Source organism: Vombatus ursinus, unplaced genomic scaffold (assembly GCF_900497805.2).
Source record: "Vombatus ursinus unplaced genomic scaffold, bare-nosed wombat genome assembly UNPS02014779.1, whole genome shotgun sequence".
NCBI classification, from domain to species: Eukaryota; Metazoa; Chordata; class Mammalia; order Diprotodontia; family Vombatidae; genus Vombatus; species Vombatus ursinus.
Window position 1 is genome coordinate 37,373,537 of NW_020954557.1, and position 22,186 is coordinate 37,395,722.

At 38.0% G+C, this 22,186-nt stretch overlaps 1 protein-coding gene across 7 annotated transcripts in view; it reads right to left on the minus strand.

Moving 5' to 3' along the window:
- Positions 1–22,186, minus strand: part of OSBPL6 (oxysterol binding protein like 6) — a 257,856-nt gene that overhangs the window by 108,287 nt on the left and 127,383 nt on the right. For 5 of the 7 annotated variants that reach the window (XM_027866186.1, XM_027866187.1, XM_027866193.1 and 2 more), the window contains one exon: positions 6,082–6,343. In XM_027866186.1, the coding sequence (XP_027721987.1) occupies positions 6,082–6,183 (102 nt within the window). In that variant the 5' untranslated portion in view covers positions 6,184–6,343. Of the gene's footprint in view, positions 1–3,915; positions 3,973–6,081; positions 6,344–13,401; positions 13,472–22,186 lie in introns of those variants that run through there. The other 2 variants (XM_027866189.1, XM_027866191.1) reach the window with 2 other exon arrangements.

Below are 22,186 nucleotides of genomic sequence, written 5' to 3' on the forward strand. Positions count from 1 at the left end.
ACACACACACACACACACACACACACACACACACACACACACACACAATGTTGGGGGACTGCAGTCTACATGTTAAGGTATAATGCCCTAACTAGGGCAACTAGGTGGAGCAATGGATAGAGAGCTGGGGTCAGGAAGACTCAATCTTTCTGAGTTCAGTTCTGAGCTCAGACACTAACTGTGTGACCCTGAGAATCTCACTTCATTCTGTTTGCCTCAGTTTTCTCATCTAGAAAATGAGCAGAAGAAAATGGCAAACCACTCTACTACCTCTGCAAAGAAAACCCTAGATGGGTTCATGAAGACATGACTGGAAAACTATTGAACAACAAAATCCCCTAACAACTCTAACATCCTATCACTTAAATAATAATAACTAGCATTTATACAACACTTTAAGATTTGCCAAATGCTTTACAAGTGTCATCTTATTTGATACTCCCAACAATGCTATAAAGTCTATTTTAATAATGAAGAAACTGAGGCTAAGAGAGATTAAATGACATGTCCAGGTCATAGAACAAGTAAGGATCTGAGAAAGGATTCAAACTCAGGTTGTCTTGACTCCAAGCCACAGTGCCTTAAAAAAAAAAAATCAGGTTTCATTAATGTTAGGGGATTATCCAATGATGACCCTTGCAGGTCTTTTGGAAAGAAGTGAATCTTTCTCCTTGGGCCTCTGAGATGTTGCTGGTTCTCCCACCTAACTACTTTCTTTTCTTTGCTTTTGGCTGGCCTCTCTTCTTCGTTACCCTTAAAGATGATCATTCTGTCTTTGCCCCTTTGTGTTTTTTGTCCACAAAGATTTTCCTCTTAAAAGACCTTATCCACTGTTAATGATTTTATCTCTCAGCTCAATGAGACTCCCAAATCTCTCCAACACTTCTGAACTCCAGCCCCTAATTTTCAATGTTTCATGTACTTAAACACAGACTTAACATCTCTGAAATGGAAAGCTTCATTTTTCACACTGAATCAGCTTGCCTTCCTTATCTATGTATATTCTTGATACCACTGTTTTCCCGACAAATCTTCAAACTTGTTACTCTTCAGAACTCTTCCTACTCCTCACCCCCTGCCTATTAGTCAACCACTAGGTTCCCTCCTCATTTTCATTGACTGCCTCATCCTTAGTACCTTAAATGTCTTTTCTAGACTAGCCTAAAACATTTACCTCTCCATCTGTATCATCACAAATATAAAAGAATCTTGAATATACGTTGTTCCCATCCAATAAGAAACACACACACATGCACATCTGTATGTATGCAGATATATACACGTACATGTACAGTATGTGAATGTATTTCTAGATTTACCTCACAGAGTTATTGTGAGGCTCAAATGAGATAATACATTTAAGAACCACTGCAAGTTTTAAAGTGTTAAATAAATTTAGTTACAAAGTAATAAGTATTAAGTAACTTACTTAACCTCTACATCTACTTCCTCCACAAAAATAATGGGCCAATGCAATGAGATCCAGTTATCATCTGCAATATGCTTGCAATTCCAACATTAAAAATTTCATAGAGAAACAAGGAATTTAATATTCTTCAGAATTTTGGCCTTTAAGAGATGATCAGCTATTACGCTTTCCCATTTCTTGACCTATCATTGAAAAGTCCACTACCATATTAGTAGAATTTGTTGATAGTTTTCAATTTTAATAATGTTAATCAATGTTAATAAACATTGAAATCACATGGTCACATTATGACATATCATTTGTGTCCTTGCCAAAAGGACTTGAGCCATGATGCTGCCAAAACCCAGTGGAAGAGTACCCAAGATGCCATAAGAATTGCCACAGTCAACATTCTCACTTTTCATCTCCTGGCAAGAGATTATCATTTATGGTAGCACCTAGGATAGTTTCAGTGTTTGTTTACTGCTTCATTTGTGGAGGAATAGCCTAAGCAGATGTCTACTCAGCCCCTTCCTTTCCTCTTTGAAATTTCAACAAGTATGTTTCTTGTCGCTGATGAGTAATAGTTGATTTATAGGAAAAGCCTCATTTGAGAGCTGCTGGGAAAAAAATAAAAAGACATTTTGGACTTGAATTAAATGCAAATGATAATTGCTAATGTATTCAACTTGGCAAATACTAAATAGAGCACATCCTGGAAAACAATTTCTTAGTCTCCTCAATTGCAAGAAAAAAAAAAGAAATAGGAAGAGCCCTGCATCCCTATTTTTTTCATTAACATCTTTCATTAATTGGGCCATATGAAATTGTGTCAGGAGGAACAATAGTAAGATATTGTGCATCTGGCCAAATTTTTTATTTTTTCTGTCTATGAGAGAAATGGAAGAGAAAAAGAATTATATCACAAAAATTCCTCAATAGAAACCTGACCGATCTGCAGATTTTAAAAATCAACATGCCTTCTAACTTTGGGTCAGTAATCAAGGAACAAATATTTACTGAGCATTTGTTGTGAATGAGGCACTGAGCCAGTGAGAGCACACTGAATTACATGGCATGATCTCTGCCTTCAAGGAGTTTATAATCTAGTTGGGAAGAAGAAACATACCATGAGAAGCAGTGCATGGAACTGCTTTGCTCAGAATCAGGAAGACTTAAGAGTCAAATCCCCCGTCTGACTATTGCTATCTGTATGATCCTGGGCAAGTTGCTTACCTTCTCGAAGCCTCAGTTTCCCCATTTGAAAAACAGATAATAGCTGTAGTAACTGTCTCACAGGGCTGTTGTGAGGCTTAAATAAAACAATAACACCCGTGTTTTGCAAACTAAGATATCATATAAATGTTGATTTATTCTTCTTAATTATCCTTATCCATATCTATTATTTATTTATTATTTATTATTTTTACCCATTTAAAGTTTGATTGATTTCTAATCATTTGCTTTGCCACACAAGCCCACATGGTAGATAAGCAGCTTGGTGTAGTGACTACAGAGCCAGCCTCCACAATAGACAGACGAAGGCTCATGTTCTCCTTGGACATGTACTGGCTGGGTGACACTGGGCAAATCACTTAACCTCTCAGTGTTCTATCTAGGCAATTTTCATAAGACTGGAAGTTGCAGAGAAAACACTAAGCTTCATTGGCAAAAGTAATTTCTCACCTGCCACTTCCTTATACCAATGGACTAAAAGGTCTAGTTCCTATGCTTATCTCTAAAACTAGTATTATAGAGTATCTTATGTTGTGAGTTATCTTTTTATTTTTTTATTACAGGCAGTATCATAAAGGAATTCTGAAAATGAATGGATCAATATAGTCTAGGAATGTTAGTGAAGGCTTCCTTGAAAGACAGGTAGGAATTAAGCACTGAGGAGAAAATACAGCATTCTGTGCAAGGGGAGAACAAATAGTAAAAGCAAAAAGGTGATTAATGGTATATAAAGATGGATAGTTTGGGACAGACTGTAGAAGACTTTGGATATCAAGCTGAGGAACATGAACTTTATTCTGTGGGTTATAGGGAACTATTTAAGTCTATAGAGCAAAGGGCTGACATGAGAAAAACCATAATTTAGAAAGATTAATTAGTTGCTGACAGGCTAAAATAGATTAGAAGACAAAATTAATAATACACACTTTATCAAAATTTCCTGCAGATTTGGGGCAGGAATCAATCAATAAACCACTATAATTCCTTTCTAGTTCTTTCCTTCCTACTTCTCCTTTCCTTGTTAGGTGCCACTGACAGAACTAGAGAGGGAGGGTTCTATTGGTGGGAAGGGGCAGTCAGTGGGGAGTAACAGTGATGCAAAAAATAAATAAATGCATAAAAATAAACCATTGAAACAAAAGCAAAAATGCATTGTTATTGTATTGACCCACTAATAATTTTCATCTGCCATATCTCTCCAGAGTTTCCTTGATCCTTTCTCTTTCACAGCTACTGAAAGCATATGCTGTCCCTAACACCAAAGTTCTCACCTTATTTGTTTCCCCAAACATACAGTCTCTTCAAATGGGGAGATGGAAAGCTCCAGTACATGAAAATAAGTGGCCAGAAAGGAGGCGAGGTTAATTCACCATCTAGGAATGTAAAGGACTGCATATGATGAAGTTTTCTTTGGTAATTTGTTTTAAGTTAACAGTACCATTCCACTACTTTGAATTGACATAAGCAAAGTAACAAACAAATCCAAGCATTTGTCCTAGTATATTTAGTGTATTTTAAATCCGTCTTTGCTAAACAGAATTTAGCTGTCCCTTTAGTATCCTACAACAGAAGTCAATAATGGTAAAACACCAAAGTTCAGCTCATGAGAGCAACAGATAGTTATCCTAGCATTAACTCCTGGCATCAAACTCACTAGTCCGGACTTTCAGCGAATAGCTAATGGAACTCTCCATGGTCCAGTTCAGATGACAAAAGCAATTAGAGATTGGAGATACCTGGGTCCTAGCATTCCCAATGTGATGGTGTGTGTGTGTGTGCGTGCGCATGCGCACGCATGCGTGAAAATGGTTCCATTTTAGTACTATGAGCTACTCAAAAATTCTATTTTCTAGAAGGATTCTTGGATGGTCCAAATTTGGCTATACCAAGATACAAATTCATACTTAGGGTTGTCTGTTAGTGACTACTGCCTTACAGTTTAGTGGATTAGGATCTTTCTGCCTAAAATAGGAAGACCTACAAGAATGTCAACTGGAACTGGTATACATTTTAAGTTTATGAAAGCGGAAATGATGCACGCACAAATCTAATTATGATCATACTAATAGCTAATATTAATGTTGTGCTACAAGGTTCACAAAGTACTTTGTATACATTATTTCATTTGATCCTTACAACAAACCTGTTAAGTAGATACTGTTATTATTCTCATTTTACACATGAGGAAACTGGCTGAGTTGCTCAGGATCACATAACTAGTAAATGTCTGAGGCAGGATTTGAATTCAGATCTTCCCTTACATCATACCTACTTGCCTTGTATAAGAGGCATTATATAAGAGAAAAAAATCTAACGAGGACTTGGAAGGACAGACTGAAAAAATGTGATAATCCTTGATGAACTGAAATTAATTTAAATACAAGTAGTTAATTAGACAAGTTTAACTGTTTGTATCACTGTTCAATGTTAAGTTTCAACAAACTAATTTAAAATTTTTTTTAATAAAAACAGTATATATAATGTGTATCTTAGTGAAAAATAGTTTTAAGATAAACTACAAAGTCACTTATAAAATGGTTTTATACTAAAAAACAAAGAAAAAAATCCTGATAATCAGAAATTATATTCTTTGGTCTAAAACAAGTCCATTTGGGCAAATGACATTCCTGGGGCAAAAGGCAACACATTTTGCTAAAATATCTTCCATATACATAACAGTAAAGTAGTCCAATGAATAAAAAATCTTGTGCAACTGACCATTTGAGACCAGAAGCTTTTTCTTCCAGGACCAAGCAATGACAGGCACCTGGGCGAACCTTCACTAATTTACCTTAAGTTTGGGTGCTTTGAATTCCTGATACCACACTTAGACTCTTATCTTAATACGAGAACTTTTATCATCACTAATATCAATCAAATATTAAACAGAAGTCAGTATGTGTAGGACTATACACCCTTTCCTTACTGGCATAGACAATCTTTCACTCCTCTTTCTGCAAGTGAAGAAAATGATAACAGTACTATAAAGGTTTTGCCCTTTCTACAAACTTCAGATCCCCAGTGTTTGATACATCTAAATGTATCATGACTTCCACATTTCCACACCACTGTCCATATCCTTCCTATAGCCCAGGTTCTGAAAGAGGAGAAAAAAGAGAAGATGTAAATGTGGTAAGTCCTTGTCATCTATGCTATAGTCAAAGGCATCTCTGAAAAACAATGAGTTTTCCTATGGAATGTCAGTCGTGGCTACAGGAATAAAAAGAAAGAAAGCAGTTATTTGAACAAAAGAGTTGTCAAGTACATAGTCAAGGAAGCAGAGAAACAAAAGGCACCAAGAGAAATGCAGACAGATGAGGAGTTTTCCCAGAATCCACTTGAGTCTTATGTAAAAACTATCAAGTTTATCATACAGAAAATTAGCACTATAGTAGCATACATACAAAAACAAAGAGTGTCTCAGATTGTCCTCTTACCTGCCTACTTTCCCTTTGGGAGGATGATGAAGAGGAGGCACTTCTATGGGTTGGAGTGGAGGTTCTGTGAGCAGGGGATATGCCCTTTTCCTCTGAACTCATGGTTGCAGTGAGAATCTAGCCACAAGCACCAAAGACCATCCCAATCTAGTCTCAATTTCACACAGGAGGAAAGAAGTGGATAATTTTTCAGCCTTATTCCATTTTGCAGATCAGGCCTGACTTAAAAGGTTGTGGTGGACTTCAAGGTCAGCCAAATCACCTGAAAGTAAAAACAAAACAACCTATGCATAAGTAAATATCTATATGAGCCAAAGTTCCATTGCTTAAAACAGCGTTAAGCAATCAGTCAACAAGCATTTATTAAGCACATATTGTGTGCTAGATTCCTATTATGTCCTAGAATCTAAGATACACACGAGTTAGGAGATTAAATACAAAACAATGGAACAATTTCTACTCTTAAAGAGATTATATTCTAACGGGGAGAAAACAAGTACATATAAAAAGAACACACAGCATAAATATACAGTTAATAAATACAAACATATACAAAGTAGTTAAATATTAGGTAGTTTGGGAAAGAGATCATGAGCATTTGGGGGGAACCATAAATGCTTTATGCAAAAAAAGATGGAGCCTGAGCCGCATCTTAAAGGAAGAGCAGAATTTTATAAATATGTCATGTGCGAGGAGCAAAGGGAAAGCCTGTGTAGCTAAATTACAGAATGTGGGAGGAAGAGTAATGTTCAATAAAGCAAGAAGAGTAAGTTGGGCCCAGGTTATACAAGACTTTAAAAGCAAAAGATAATTTATATTTTATCAGAAGCAATAGAAAGCCATTGGAATCACTTGAGGAAAGGAGTCACATGGTTAGATCTACATTTAATAATGATAATAGCATTTATGTAGCCCCTACAATGTGCAAGGCACTGGGTTAAGCACTTTCCAAATTCTACCTCATCTGATCTTCACAATAACCCTAGGAGGTAGGGACTATTAGGAATCCCATTTTACAGTTGAAGAAATTGAGATAAGCAGAGGTAAAGTGACTTGCCCAGGGACACACAGCTAGTACATGTCTGATACTGAATTTGGACTCAGGTATTCTTGACTCTAGGCTCAGCGCTTTATACACTGTGCCACCTATCTGTCCCTGCTTAGAGAAGATTACTTTGTATAGAATGGATTGGAGTGATGAGAGACTTGAAACATGGTGACCATTTAGGTGTGGAGGTAGAAAAGGCAAGATTTGGCAGCTGATTGGACATGTGGGATTAGGAAAGTGAAGGTTCCAGGATAGCACCGAAATTACAAACCTGAGACACTGGAAGGATAGTAATGCCTATGGTGGAAATAGGGAAGTCCAGAAGAGGGGAAGGTTCAGCACTGGGACTAGAGTCAGGATGACCTCAGTTCAAATTTGGCCTTAGATACTTTCCAGTGGTTTGCCCTGGGCAAGTCACTTAACTTCTGTTTGCCTCACTTCCCTCAACTGTAAAATGGAGATCACAGTAGTGCCCACCTCCCAGGGTTGTTGTGAGGATCAAAAGAGGTAATATTTGTAAAGAGGTTAGCATAGTACCTTGCATATAGTGGTACTTAATAAATACTTGTTACCTTCCCTTCACTTCCATAGGCCATTATTCTCACCTGGAATTACCTAAATTCTTTGCACAACTTTTGGAAAGAAGGAGATCACAGGTCTAGCAGAGAGGCAGCAGAAACTGAACCCCAAGTTCAATGGAAACAATGGCATCATATTGCAATCATTGCTTGTTCATCCAAATGCACTATCAGACAAAGCAGTTACAACAGACATTTTCTGCCTGTACTGTAATGTAGCAAATCAAAGTTAAAGGACCTAATGGTCTACCCTCTGGAAGAATACCACAACCAGAAGGTCAAATCCACAAAAGGATAAGCTTTAAAAGTAATGGCAGGAGCTAAACGCATGAATCATTATCTGCACCAAGTCAACACCTTGGAATCTATGTCCCAGTATGCACTATGAAAAAAAGAATGCCCACGTTGAAAAGAAAACAGGTCACTCTCTTTTCCACTTGGACAAGAAATACTTGATCCAGGAACTAAATTTTGATGTCCTAGGGAAAAAAAGGAGCAATGGTTGGAAGTCACAGATAGATTTGCTTGAAATGGGAATGGGTTTCTTCAGGAGGGAGTGCTTTCCCTCTCAATGGAGGCAAAAGATGCTGCCCCCTTTGGTGGAATGTGGAAGCAATGTTATCCACTTTGATAGATACTTAAGTGTATGAGTTTGGGCTAGATGGTTCCATTCCAACTCAGAGATCCTCTCATTTTCCTGTGCCAGACAGTGAGAAACTAGGCTTGCTGGAGAAGGTAATAAGCAGTAACAGCAGTTTTCTGGGAAATAGATGATATAGCTGTAGCAGAGGGCAAAAAAGAAAAAACTTGGAGGAATGAATTCATCTGACGGCAGCAATAGTGGGTTAAGATAGCTAGTGTCAATCACTTTATACATAAGGGAAGGAAAACATGGTTGTAGCTTAAATGTTACCAGGTGAAGAGATGGTTGATGCAAGACGGTGAGATGACTTGATGTGCATAGAAAGTCTACTTCTTTAATAATGACAATGGACTAAGAATGAAAGAGTGAGGTAAGGCAAAAAGGCAGAGAAAATAAGATAAAACGTAAAGAGGGAATCTTAGGGAAGACAATATGAACAGTATGTACAAAACAAATACGTATAAATACATAAATACATAAATACAAAGTAATTAGGGAGAAAGTGGTAGTAGGTGGGGGAGGGGGTTGATTCATTAAAGGTCTCAAACTTGAGATTTGAAGGAAATTAGTAATTATAAGAGGCAAAGTTGAATGGAGAGTACATTCCAGGTCCCAGGTATGGAGGTCAATCTTTGCAAGGCAGAGATGGGAGAGGGAATCAGTCATGCGTGAAAGAACAGCAAAGCCCATTTGGCTGGACCACTAGCCAAACTTCTAGCTGTGCACTGGGAACTAAACTAGAACAGAGATCCAAGAGGACAGACCCCAGATTGTGTTGTTGTGGGTACTAACAGGCCTATTGAAGCTCAGATGATACTGTTCCCAGTTTCCCACCCAACATCCATTTCTAAGCTGGTCCCCCCCCCCCTCCACTCCCACTTGGCTTAAACCTTGATTCCTGATTTATACAGGTATTCTGTAACTTTTGACCTCTTGACTAATTAGAACTCTGGACTATCTCAGGCTCTACACTCCATTGCTTTAACTCTGCCTGTGACCTCTATCTATCTGGTTTGAACCCAATCTTGGATTTAAAATCCTGCCCATGTCCTGGAGTTCTTCCTTCACTCATTGGACTCCAACCTCTGTTTCACCTTCAGAGCTCTGTTGACCATTTCTCTTTGGCCCAACTCCCAGTCTTGGCCTGGTTGGAGGCGACCCATGACCCAGCACCAACAGAAGGTTGAATATGCTAATATGCCTGGCAGAAGCAAGCTATGTGTCATCCACATAGGTTCATGGTGCCAGGGAATTAAGTTGTTAAAAAATATTGGGACTTCTTCTATTAGTGCTATTGGTTCAAAAAACTGAGATTTAGCTAGCAGTTAGTCTTTAATAAACATTTATTAAGTGTCTACTATGTGCCAGGCACTGACCCCCTGAACTAGACTAACCCGTGTACCTGAATCTGCAACTAGTTTCTGGATCCCGTCTTCCACCACTTGGAGGACCTCATTTATCCATTCTTTCACAAAGCATTTATTGTGTACTGTGATAGGTGCTAAGGATACAAAGGAAAAGATAAGGCAGTCTGTGCTCCCAAAGAGTTTCTAATCTATTGGATGTAGTGGTCAGCCAGTCCCTAATCAGAAAGTTCCCCTAATGGGCCACCTGCTCAGATTCTCTTGCCAAAATTCTTTACTGTTATTCTGTAGATCAGAAAGGTTGGAGTCTCAGCATTTTGGTTGTCGCCAGTGCTAGCTTCCCACACTGTTCTCTAGTCTAGCAGATGCTTTGGCCAAGAGGTCAATCAAACAGACAACTATAGGAATCATAGGGGGAGAAGGGAGACAGGGGATTGCAAACTACACAAGGGTACTGTAAGTAATAAGTATGTGATTTTGCTTTTTTAGTTTGGGATAAACTTAAAATATTTAAAGTGTCTTCTAGATGGTTCCTATTTTCACTTCCCTTCTATAGCACTAAGCCTTATGTGCAAATACAACCTGCTTGTATCCCAGCTTCTCTTTCCCTTCCTTTGCTAGTACATTTACTGAGCACCTACTATTTACCAGGCACTGTGCCAAGTGTTGGGGATACAGAAAGAGGCAAAAAAAATAGGCCCTGCCATCATGAAGCTTGCCATCTAATGGGAGAGTCAACGTGCAAACAAAAATATACAAAGCAAGCAGATCTTTTTCTGTCAGGACCTAGATTCATTTTCTTAGTGTCAGGTAGAAAATTTTTTTTCAGGCACCTGAATCCCTGACGCAACCAGCGTCCCTTGGATATTCTACCTGCAGAAAAGTTCCTTGACTTTGTTCCCCTTCTCAGGATTTTTTGGTGAATAATTTGTGGAGCAAACTTTGTGCGCTTTTCTTTGATTTTGTTCTAGAAGAGGATCCTCCATTCTCGATAAGCACTGCCTGAGTTTCCAGCTCTTTTGATTATTTCCAATTTATCCTGTACACAGCTTATTTGTACATAGTTGTCTGCCTTTGGTCTCCCTCATTAGACCATGAGCGTCTAGAAGTCAGGGATTGTCTTTTACTTTTCCTTGTATCTTTAGCACCTAGCACAGTGCATAATAAAATGAATGGATCAGTGAAGTCATCCAAATTGTAATCCAAAAAGCAGTTACAGACTGTTTTTTGCTCAAGGATCAGATAGTCTATTCCAGGAGTCTATTCCATAGTGCTGTGAACTAAGAATGGTTTGTACATTTGAAAATAAAACAAAACTTTCCAAAGTGCAAAAACCATCTTAGATCCAAGACAAGACAAAAGCAGGTGGCAGGTCAGATTTAGCCTACAGGCCACAGTTTGCTGACCTCTGGCCTAATCAGTTGTTTTCACTGGCTACAGATTGGGAGGGTTTGAGGTGGAAGGGGGAGTTTCTCTTGAATCACTTTGATCTCTTTGAAGATGGTCATCTCTTTCCCCTCACTCCGGTGATCGTTTCCTAATGGACCTTGCACAGGACGAATGAAACAGAGTGCAAACCATCGGCCCTAAACCTGAGCAAGTTCCTATGTAAATTTTGCATATTAATGAAATTCCTGAAGGTCTGGAGGTTAAGAACAAAACAAAACCGTCCTCAACATGCTTTTAATGAACGTATCGTTAAATGTTACGATTACTATTTTAACTGCCACAAAGATCACTGTTTTAAAAAAAAAATTAGTGAAAAAAGGAGAAAGGATTGCTGCACACTGAAGTACAATGAAAGACTAAATAAAAGCCTAATATTTCGATGAATAGAAACAGTAATCCTTTTCCACAGAAGAGTTCACATTTGTTCCAACACAAAGAAAAAAGTAGAATTTCCTGATATTTCTGCTGAATCACAGGTCAATTTAAACAAAATTATCCATTGGGCAAATGAAAGTGCAAGGGTTTTTAAAGCTCTTTAGTTGGCCCTCAGATTAAGCTATATTTAGTCTGGGCAAAGGGGAATAACAACCTGACACTGGATAGACCAATGTCTAATCCTTTTGTTAAGTCAAGATAGTCTAATAAGCGTAAGTACTGTTTCAGAAGCCAAGCATGGTGCCAGCAAAGTGGAATGGAAGAACTGCCTCAGATCCAGGTATCAAGTACTTTATATTCTAGTCCAAAATATTTTTCACAGAGCCACTGCCACTTGAGCCCACGGTGTGGTGGTTTGTGATGTGTTCAAATGCCCCCAAGGGATCAGGATGAAGCAACCAAACTCATTAAACTGCTCTCGATTTGGAAGCAAATTCTATCCAGGTTGCACCCTCAGCCAACACTTCCTTTTTTTCTGAAGGGTATAACAACTGAACCAGCCCTATTCACATGCAAGTGCCAACACCTTGGAACTGATTCTACTTAATAGCATTTACAGGCCAACACACCTCGTAAGGGCAACATTTCTTGCAGTAAAATGTGGAAAAATGTTAGCCACATCAGTGGGATTAGGAGAGCATTAGCAAAATGAAGGCACCACCTTCACCCCAGCACAGCCATGACAACACAAAAAAACCCTTTTATTTTAGAAGCCTAAAAGTGTGATCCAGGACATCAATCAATCAACCTACAAGCATTTATAAAGCCATTACAAAAATGCCAGGTATAGTGTTGCTAAGCACCAAGGATACAAATAAAAGGCAAAATAGTCCCTTCCCTCAAGGACCCTACATTCTAATAACAGTGACAACCCCTTTCCTTAGCAACTAAGTGCTTAGTAAAATGTCTGTTAATTGAAATCTATCCGTGGACAAATATAAACGATGCACAGAGGTGGTTTATGCCAGGTACTTTCGATGGAATATTGGCAGTTTGTTAAAAATAGCAATTTTATGGGTGTTGACATGTTTATTCCTAAAAAGCCTCATAAATATCAGCCAGTACAACTTCCTATCTTGCACAAATAGCTAACAAAAACATTCTCTTGGTGCTTTGTGTGACTGACAATAGAGGATTTGCCACAGCCTACAAAGAATCACGGTTAAGATCACCCAAAGGGCAGCTGCAAGATACACAGTTGATACTTGAGTATGCTGCAGCACATTCATAATTTAGAATTGTGCCAGAGAAATGATACAGAGGTATAAATGGGCACATATGAGATTTAGAGAAGACGCTAGAAGCTGCTGGAGATGAAGAAATGCATACTGCAGAAGGTGGCATTGGGCTGAGTTTTTAAGGAAGGAAGCCAGGAATTCTAAGAGATAGAGGTAAGTAGGCCGACATTCCAGGCATAGGTGACAGTCATTGCAAGGAGATGGAAATGAAGGATGAAGAGTCAGGTGTGAGAGATAGCAAATAAGTCAGTATAGTTGGATAGTAAGAGTACGTGGAGAGGAGTAAGTGTAAGAAGACTCATGGAAAGGTAGGAAGAGGTCAGGTTGTGATGAATTTTAAATGCAAAATAAAGGAATTTATTGATTGGATTTTAGAAGTAATAAGGAGTCACTAGAGTTTACTGGGTGGAGGGAGAGGGTGATGTCCTCATATACCCTTTAGGAAAAGTATTTTAGCAGCCATGTGCAGTATGAATTGGATAGGGAGAAGAAAGTAAAACACATTCTGTCCAATGGTTTTATTTCAGTACAATGCAAAGCTAAGAGTATCTGAAGTCAGTATTACCTTTTTACTACATTAAGGTTGAATCCAATTATTCTTTATTACTAAGTGGTTGGTGGCAATGCATTCTTCAAGAACTGCTGGGTTATAAAGGATACATACAGATTAGTCATTCTACCTAAGAACATACTTTCAGAGATTATCTGAGCAATATTCTAAATCAAAGAAAAAATATAGATTTTTTTTTTCTAAAAATCTAACTCTATGGTAATTACTCCACTAGACAAGAGGTGCTTTGTGACTGAAAACAGCATCACTACTACCCATGAACGTCTAATTGTCCTGTCTCCTTTTTCCTCATAGGAATGGGTTCAGCCGCTCCTGTTGCTAGGCTCTAACACATTCTGCATTTCTGCTGGGTAGCATGAAATTCATATATGAGATTCAGAGATATTATCAACAAGAAATTCCACAGGGAAGACTATTCGGATATGCTCCCCAGTATGAAGGATCCATGAATCTTCCTTAACTAGAAAATTAAGAAAAAGCAAGAATTTATATAATATTTAAAGTATGCAAAGTAAAATATGTATCTATACCACCCTGTAAGATAGGTACTATTGGGGCAGCTAGGTGGCACAGTGGATAGAACTCCGGCCTTGGAGTCAGGAGGAACTGAGTTCAAATCCGGCCTCTGATACTTGACACTTACTAGCTGTGTGACCCTGGGCAAGTCACTTAAACCCAAATGCCTCACCAAAAAAACAGTAAAAAAAAAAAAAAGATAGGTGCTCAGGGTCACATGGCTATTAAATATCTTTAGCAGGATTTGACTTCACGCCCAACACTACTTACATGCCATTTAAGCTACCTAAATCCTGCATAACTACAAAGGAATATAAGGGTTACAGTATCTTGATCAACATCATTTGAAAAAGTCACCTGTGAGATGCCTTAATCAATGATACTCAATGACTTACTTCAAGCTTGGGCTCAGTAACCTATGCTACATACCACAAGGATAGCACATAGATCCGTTGTCAGGAGAATCCTCACTAATCAATAAGAAAGCATTCGATTTTGTTTTGTTGTTTAGTCATTTTCAGTCATGTCCAACTCTTCGTGACCCCATTTGGGTCATTTGCCATTTCATGGCAAAGATACTGGAGTATCTGGAGTATACTGGAGTAGTTTGCCATTGCCTTCTCCACCTCATTTTACAGACGAAGAAACTAAGCAAACAGGGTTACGTGAATTGTCAGGCATTTGATTAAGAACCTACCATATGCCAGGCACTGTGTTGGGGGCTAAGGTTGTATCCTTAGCCCTCAAGAATGGCTAAGAGTCCCTGCCATGAAAAAGCTAACATTATATCTGGAGAGACAACATGTATACAGAAGGACATATAAAATAAAAACCAAATAAATACAAAGAATTGGGAATGAGGGAAGGGGAGGTGGACACTAGCAGCTAGAAGATCCACAAAATCCTCAGGTAAAGTAGTTTTGAGCTGAGCTTTGAAAAAAACCAGGGATTCTATCAAAGGTGCTAGTGTCTTCCTTCTGTAGATTATCTCTAATTTCTCTCATGTATTTCTTGCATGTATGTAGTTGATGGCATGTCATCTCCTCCATTAGATTGTAAGCTCTTCCAGATCCCAGCCTGTCTTTTGCCTTTCTTTGTATCTGTAGTACTTAGCATGGAGACTGGCACACAGCATGCTTGCTGACTAACTTAGGGAATTCAACTAACACCCTCCTTCTCCTTTTAGATCTCAGTCCTCAAGGCTTTCTAAAGTCACAAGCTGAGGTCACAAAGCCTAGCAGGTGAGTCATCATGGTAAACTTTGTTACCTCTCCCCTATACCTCAAAATGGGGAGGACTAGGGGTAGAACCTTAGAACTCAATTTTCAAAGATTATCAATCCCCTCTTTGAACCAATGAATTGCAATTTACGCATAGTTGCAAAATGCAATTTATAATAGCTATTATATAGCATCATAATGAAGGTTATATTGAACTTTAAGAGAATATATTCCACATTTGAAAGGGAGTCATCAAAACAGTATTTAGGAAGAGAAAGCTAAGGAAAAGAGTAAAAGAATAATGAATTTAGAGTAAGGAGAGCTAGGTTAGAATCCTATCTTAGACACTTACTAGTTGTATAATAATGGGCAAGGCAAATAACCCCACAGGGCCTCAGTTTCCTTCTCTGCAAAATGGAGATGATAATAATGCTGCACTACATTATCTCAAGGTGCTGTAGTGATGAGGAAAACACATTATAAATCCTAAAGTATGATGGGAATGTGAGTTATCATCATTGCTAATAAAGCAAATCAGTGTTTATTGACTGCCTACTATTTACCTAGCACTGTAAAGATAATATATTGTACAAAAGTAGTAAGAAGACACAAACACATGATCTGGTCTCTTTACCCATGTCGGCATATCTGTGATGTCATCAGTGTGGGTACTCTTTTCACAACCCATACCTCCTTACCCTGTGGGGTGCATGTTCCCCATAAATCCTCCCAAAGTAATCTGCCCAATGTACTGAGGAGCCTTTCTCTGTGTCTTTCAATATTTCCTGCGTACCTGAGTCACAATCAATCTGTCTAGCTAATATCTCTAATTTTTGCTAAATGACCAGTCCACCTCCTTTTCCAATCTTTGATGTTATCTCTCAGATCGCCTCTTCCATGCAAGTCATCTCTTATAAAGCACAACTTTGATAGGGAGATGTATATGTTACCTCGGCTATTTTTAGATCTGCCTGAATTTGCACATTAGGGAGGCTGCACCAAGATAATGGAAGGGGAAGAAGAGTCCTAAAAACTTTGCAACTAAAGTTTCAACAAATGACATAAAATATATTCCATATATAGATATATATTTTTAAGGAGTCATTTAATTTTTTGTTTTTATTTTCTTTAACTAGAGTTTAAGGATACTTCTTTCTGAGTTCCTCAGAAGCAAAAACCAGAAAAGGTTGGATTTTCCTTCCCTTCTCATTACCCACAGACAAACACAGACCAACAGAGTAACCCACAAAGGTTCTCCATTTAATAAGGAACACACAGACGATACAATTTCCTGCAACCATATGAGATAATACGAACATATAAACACACACAGGGGAGGAAAGAACAAGATAGGTTCTTAAGATTTTCCTGGCATTGAAAGTTCCCCAGGGTAAAACTTTTGTGAAACTCTGTCAACAAATTCATATAATTGCCCTGTGGCAATGACTTAGCAGGAGCAGAAATTTCACAGTCCATACTTTCAAGGTTAGTATGGCAGATGCTATATGCCTGTAGGCTTCTATTCTCTCTCTCATATGATAATAATAACAATTATTAGCAGCAGCACAAACTTATACAGCATTTTAAGATTTACAAATCACTCTTCTGCCAAGAACCTTGTGAGTTAGGTAGTGAAAGCATCCTTTTCCCTATTTTACAGGTGAGAAAAGTGGGGCTCAGGGAGATAGAGACTTGTGACTAGTAAGGAGAAGAACTGGGGCTCAAACCTAAGTCTTACTAGCCCAAAATTCAGAGTTCTACCACACTGTGAATGGAGACACACATACTCTTGCTTATAAAGGGCAGATCTGGACCTACACAGTCTGAGAAAATTTGCAATTTTTTAAGAAACATAGCCTAATCTATTGTCTCATATTACTCACTAATTTTGGTCAACGTAAATATAATTGGTGAAACTGTAATATGATACCCTTTGGGAAAGGGGGGAAATAAATTAGTTTTCTCTGGAGTATCCTTAGGACAATGAATGGCTACTCTAAGCATTTATCAGAGACTTTCCTTTTCTTAAAGAGAGGATGAGAGGGGCAACTAGGTGGCACAGTGGATAGAGCACCGGCCCTGAAGTCAGGAGGACCTGAGTTCAAATCCAGCCTCAGACCAAGCACTTGACACATACTAGCTGTGTGACCTTGGGCAAGTCACTTAACCCCGATTGCCTCACAAAAAAACGAACAAACAAAAAAGAGGATGGGAGACCATATATTTATATCAAGTAGCACAGACTGTCAGAAAAAACATAAAGGCTTGTGGAAGAAAAAAAAAAACTTAATTTGTGTTTCACTTTTATTAAGTACAAGAAAAATACCTAGCAATCAAAATACAAGATAAAAGGGGAAAAGGACAAATAGCATTGTATAATGGGATGATGTATACTCATGCAGGAAAATAGAAAATAGAGGAAAAGCATATTTGAGTCATGATCAATTGGAGGAATAACCATGGGTGACTATTAAACCCCCATTAAACCACGGAACATCTAGATGGAAAGAAGAAAGTGATGAGGAGTTTGGAGAATCAACCACAAAACTGGATGGAAACATGTTATGATAGTGACAGGAGATTGCAATGATCTGGACATATAGCAGTATTCTCCTTCTGTCTAAAGCAGAGCAACTAATAATTAATTTGCTTATTTCCCTTAATAAGAATGTCACCCTAAAAATGTGGGAGAATGAATGAAAGTATACTTGATCTAATTCTTGCAAAAAGAAGGAAGAGGTTGCTGAGGTGGAAATAATGGCAACCTCACAAGATGAAAAATTAACACACCATCTTGGAATTTGCCATGAAGACGGGAAGGCAATCCAAGTCCAACCTGTTGGCCCTGCAGGCTAGGTTTTGGGAGAATAGATTTCAGTGTTGAGAAAAAGATTAGGTAGGATTTACATACCAATCTAGAGAAGTCTGCTCAAAAGAGACTTGAAGCTCTCATAAGTGAAATCCTGAAGACATAGAGAAAATTCAGATAGGGAAAAAAGAGAGAGGTAATCTAAACACACAGATGTTAATGTATAGGAAATAGATCAGTCAATTTAGATTAGAAAAATATCTGTACAAAAGAAAGGAGCAAGACCAGATAACATGAAAGATACTAAAGCATCATCCCCCCCCAATAAGTACAAAAGTTCATCTAGTTGAAAAAACAAAGAGCTTTTGTAAACAAAAAGGAAAATAAAACAAAAATAGCTTTAAAAAATAACCTAGATTGGGGAAAGAGGAAGATCAAAGAAAGGATAGGACATAACTTGGGGTGGAAGAGATGATAACAAGATGGACAAAAGACAGAGCTGTTTAATTCCTATTTTGCTTTTCTCTTTTTTTCACCCAAGGAGAAATTATCTTTTGAGAAGTTAGGACAAAAATGATTAACAGGGAGTTGATATACAAGATAAACAGGGAGACAGTGAGTACCTGGCCTTTCATGAGTTCAAACCACCAAGCTCAGGCGTATTGTTCCACAGCATACCAAATTAACTGGCAGATGCTGATTGCTGAGTCAATGCCAATGATCTTTTGAAGATGGTGGAGAACAGGAGAACCATTGTATAATTGGCGAAGGGCAAATGCCCTGATTTTTTAAAAATATTATGTCAAAGTACACAAACTGTAGATTAGCAACTTCATTTCTTGGCAAAGTTCTGGAACATATTGTACTAGTAATAGTTAATGCACATCTGGAAAAGGAAGGAGTGATTATAAATAATACAGTTTCATCAAGAACAGACTATGTTAAAACTAATCTCATTTCCCTTTTTATCAGGATGCTAGACTGGAAGATAAAGAGAATACCACAGATAAACTTTATTTTGATTTTAGCAATATATTTGACAAAATGCTGTGGAAAATATGGAGAAATGTGATTTGAAAAAAGTACAATTAGGTGGTTTCCTAACTAAGTGAATGGCAGAACCTAAAGGACAGTCATTAATATTTGGATGTCAAATCAAAAGTAGTTTTTCCAGTGGAGTGGACCCAGGAACTGTGCTTGGCTCTATTTTGTTTAACATTTATATCAGAGACTTAGATAAAGGAATAGATAACAAGATTATCACATTTAGAGATGAAACAAAGCTAGGAGGGAGAGCTGACATGTTGGATGGTAGGCACAGGAACCAAAAATCTCAAAAGTTTGGAACATTGGTCTGGACCTAATAAGAAATTTAATGGGGATAAATGTCTGGCATTTGGACTTAAAAAACCAACTACACAAAAAAAGATCGCTGAAATAACTAGGATCTATAGGCCCTAAATGAATCAATAATGTAACATAATGGACAAAAAAGCTAATGAAATTAGACTGCATTATTATCATGCAGGTTATGTAAGACGATAGTCCTGCTGTACTAAACAGACTGTAGCTGGAGTGTTATATTGAGTTTGGAGCACCACATTTTAAAAGAAATTCTTATAAGTTAGTGTCCAGAGAAACGCAATTAGGATGATGAAGGGCCTTGAAACCATGCTGTATGAGATGACTTAAGTTCAAATCCAACCTCAGACAAATATTTGACTCTGAGTAAGGCACTTAATATCTGTCTGCCTCAGTTTCCTCTTGTGTAAAATAGGGATAATATTGGCACCCACCTTCCAGGGTTATCATGAAGCTCAAATGGGATAATATTTATAAAGCACTTAGCACAGTATCTGGCACATATTAGGCTCTTAATAAATTCCTCCCTCCCCCCCACCTTACTTCCCTTTTTCCTTCCTTCCATCTGAAAGGTTGCAAATCTAGATTGATAGGTGTTTCCTCACCAACAGTTCCCTACTCCAGTAAAAGCACAGACCGAAACCAAAAATAAATGAATGAATAAATAAATAAATGGATGAAAGGAAGGGGAGGGAGACAGAAGGGAATGAACATTTAAATGGCACCTATTGTTTGCTAAGTACTTTTCATAAATACTATATTAGATTCTTACAACAACCCTGTGAGGTATATGCTATTGTCCCCATTTTACAAGTGAGGAAACTGAGGAACACAGAAGTTAGGTGACTTGCCCAGGGTCACATAGGCAGTAAATGTTTGAGATCAGATATGAACGCAGGTCTTCCTGACTCCAGGCCCAGCACCCTATCCATTGTACAACAATGGCCTAAATAAATAGATACATGGATGGATGGCTGAATGAGTGAATAAATAGATAAATAAATGAATAGATAAAGTAGGTTGCAATGTCACGTATTATCTTTATGAATATACTAGTTAATATCAATAATGGCACTCTCAAAATAAAAGCCTCAGTTATCGATGGATTCAGTGAGTCACAGTTATGGGTCATGATTTCAAGTACTATCAAATATGACCTGCCCAGCCAATTGCATAGCCAAGAATCAGGAATACTGGTGCCCAGCACAATGGCATAGCAAATGTAGTTTTCCTCAGATATTTCAGAACCTCGCAATACACCTCAAATGAAAATATAATCATGAATGGCTCAAATAACCACTTCTCCCACTTTTGGACTCAATAAGAAACTGTAATGGAGTAGATTTGCATGAGACCCACAAATATACATCATACTGCCAAATACCAGATGAGCTGAATTGACGGACAGAGGATCTAAGTTCAAATGGGCTATCCTTCAAAACAAGTTACAAAAAAACACAAGGCTGTGGTTTGCAGGAGGTGAGGAAGAAGAGACAATGAGTGCACACACACACACACACACACACACACACACACACACACGAAATGATGCAAACATCATGGATGACACAGTTTAGCGGGACCACAAACTTATTCAATATGTACATACCTCAGTTATCTAATATTTGCTCTTGGTGTTTTCACCAAAGGGGCAAGCATGAGGCCCTCACATCAGTTAAGAACATAATTTATTACACTAGTCAACTCTCAGAGAACAACTACCCTAATAATAGTTTTCTTGGTGTGGAGATAACAAAAAATAGTCTGACAGATTTTGCAGTTCTTGAGTTTCCTATTTGTTTAACACTGAGTTGGGGGAAGAGGATATAGAGTTCAACTTTCTTTTCTTTTTTTTTCTTTTTTGGTGAGGCAATCGGCATTGTGACTTGTCCAAGGTCACACAGCTAGTACGTGTCAAGTGTTTGGTCTGAGGCCAGATTTGAACTCAGGTCCTCCTGACTTCAGGGCTGGTGCTCTATCCACTGTGCCACCTAGCTGCTCCCAGAGTTCAACTTTCCCAAGGGAACACACAAGAGTGTTAATGGCATTCAAGAGGCCAGGAAGAATTCTTAGGTTCTACTCTCCCAAAGCACCCAAGGAGTGATGCCCTTAGAGTGGCACTAACTCTTAGGTATTAACTATTGTGCTCATAAAAGTAACATGTGACACTGCAGTCTACTTGTCGTGAAAGAGTTAATGTACCTCCCAAATGATTAACTCTGGGTTTATTAACAGCCCCAAATGAAAAGGTAAGGAGTTTCCTGGCATTTCCCTGGAAAGGCACTGCCCTCAAATTTCAATAATGCAAAAGTTTATTAATATGTTTTGGAGAAACCTTTTTTTTTAATTTCCCAAGAACATCAATGAAATAACAAAAAAAGGGGGGGACCAACATAATACCTGATTAGTTATGAGTGTCTTCCTACAGACTAATTCTTTGGCATATTTCATGCTTAGAAGACAGATGGTATATAAATACAAAATAAAGCAATTATCCCTGACTATAGTTCTTTGGATGAACTGATGAGGTTATAATAAAATTCGAGATGAAAATTGTCAAGAAAAAGAGAATATCAGGGCTTTATGTGGCTAGATATTAACAAGTTAAGTAGTGTGGATGAACAGACTTGAAGTAGGGTTGGAATCAAAAGAACTAAGAATCCAGTAATAATGTTTACATTCTATGACTCTGGAAAAGTCATTTTAGACCTCATTTGGCCCACTTTGCTGGATTATTCTTACTGATTAAATAATGGTCCAATATGGGTTTAATAATAATTAAATAAAGTCATCTGAAAAGTATTTTGCCTTATACAAATAAAACATTGTTAGTCAGACAAACTCTTCAGCACTTCAAAAACTCTCTGGTTTC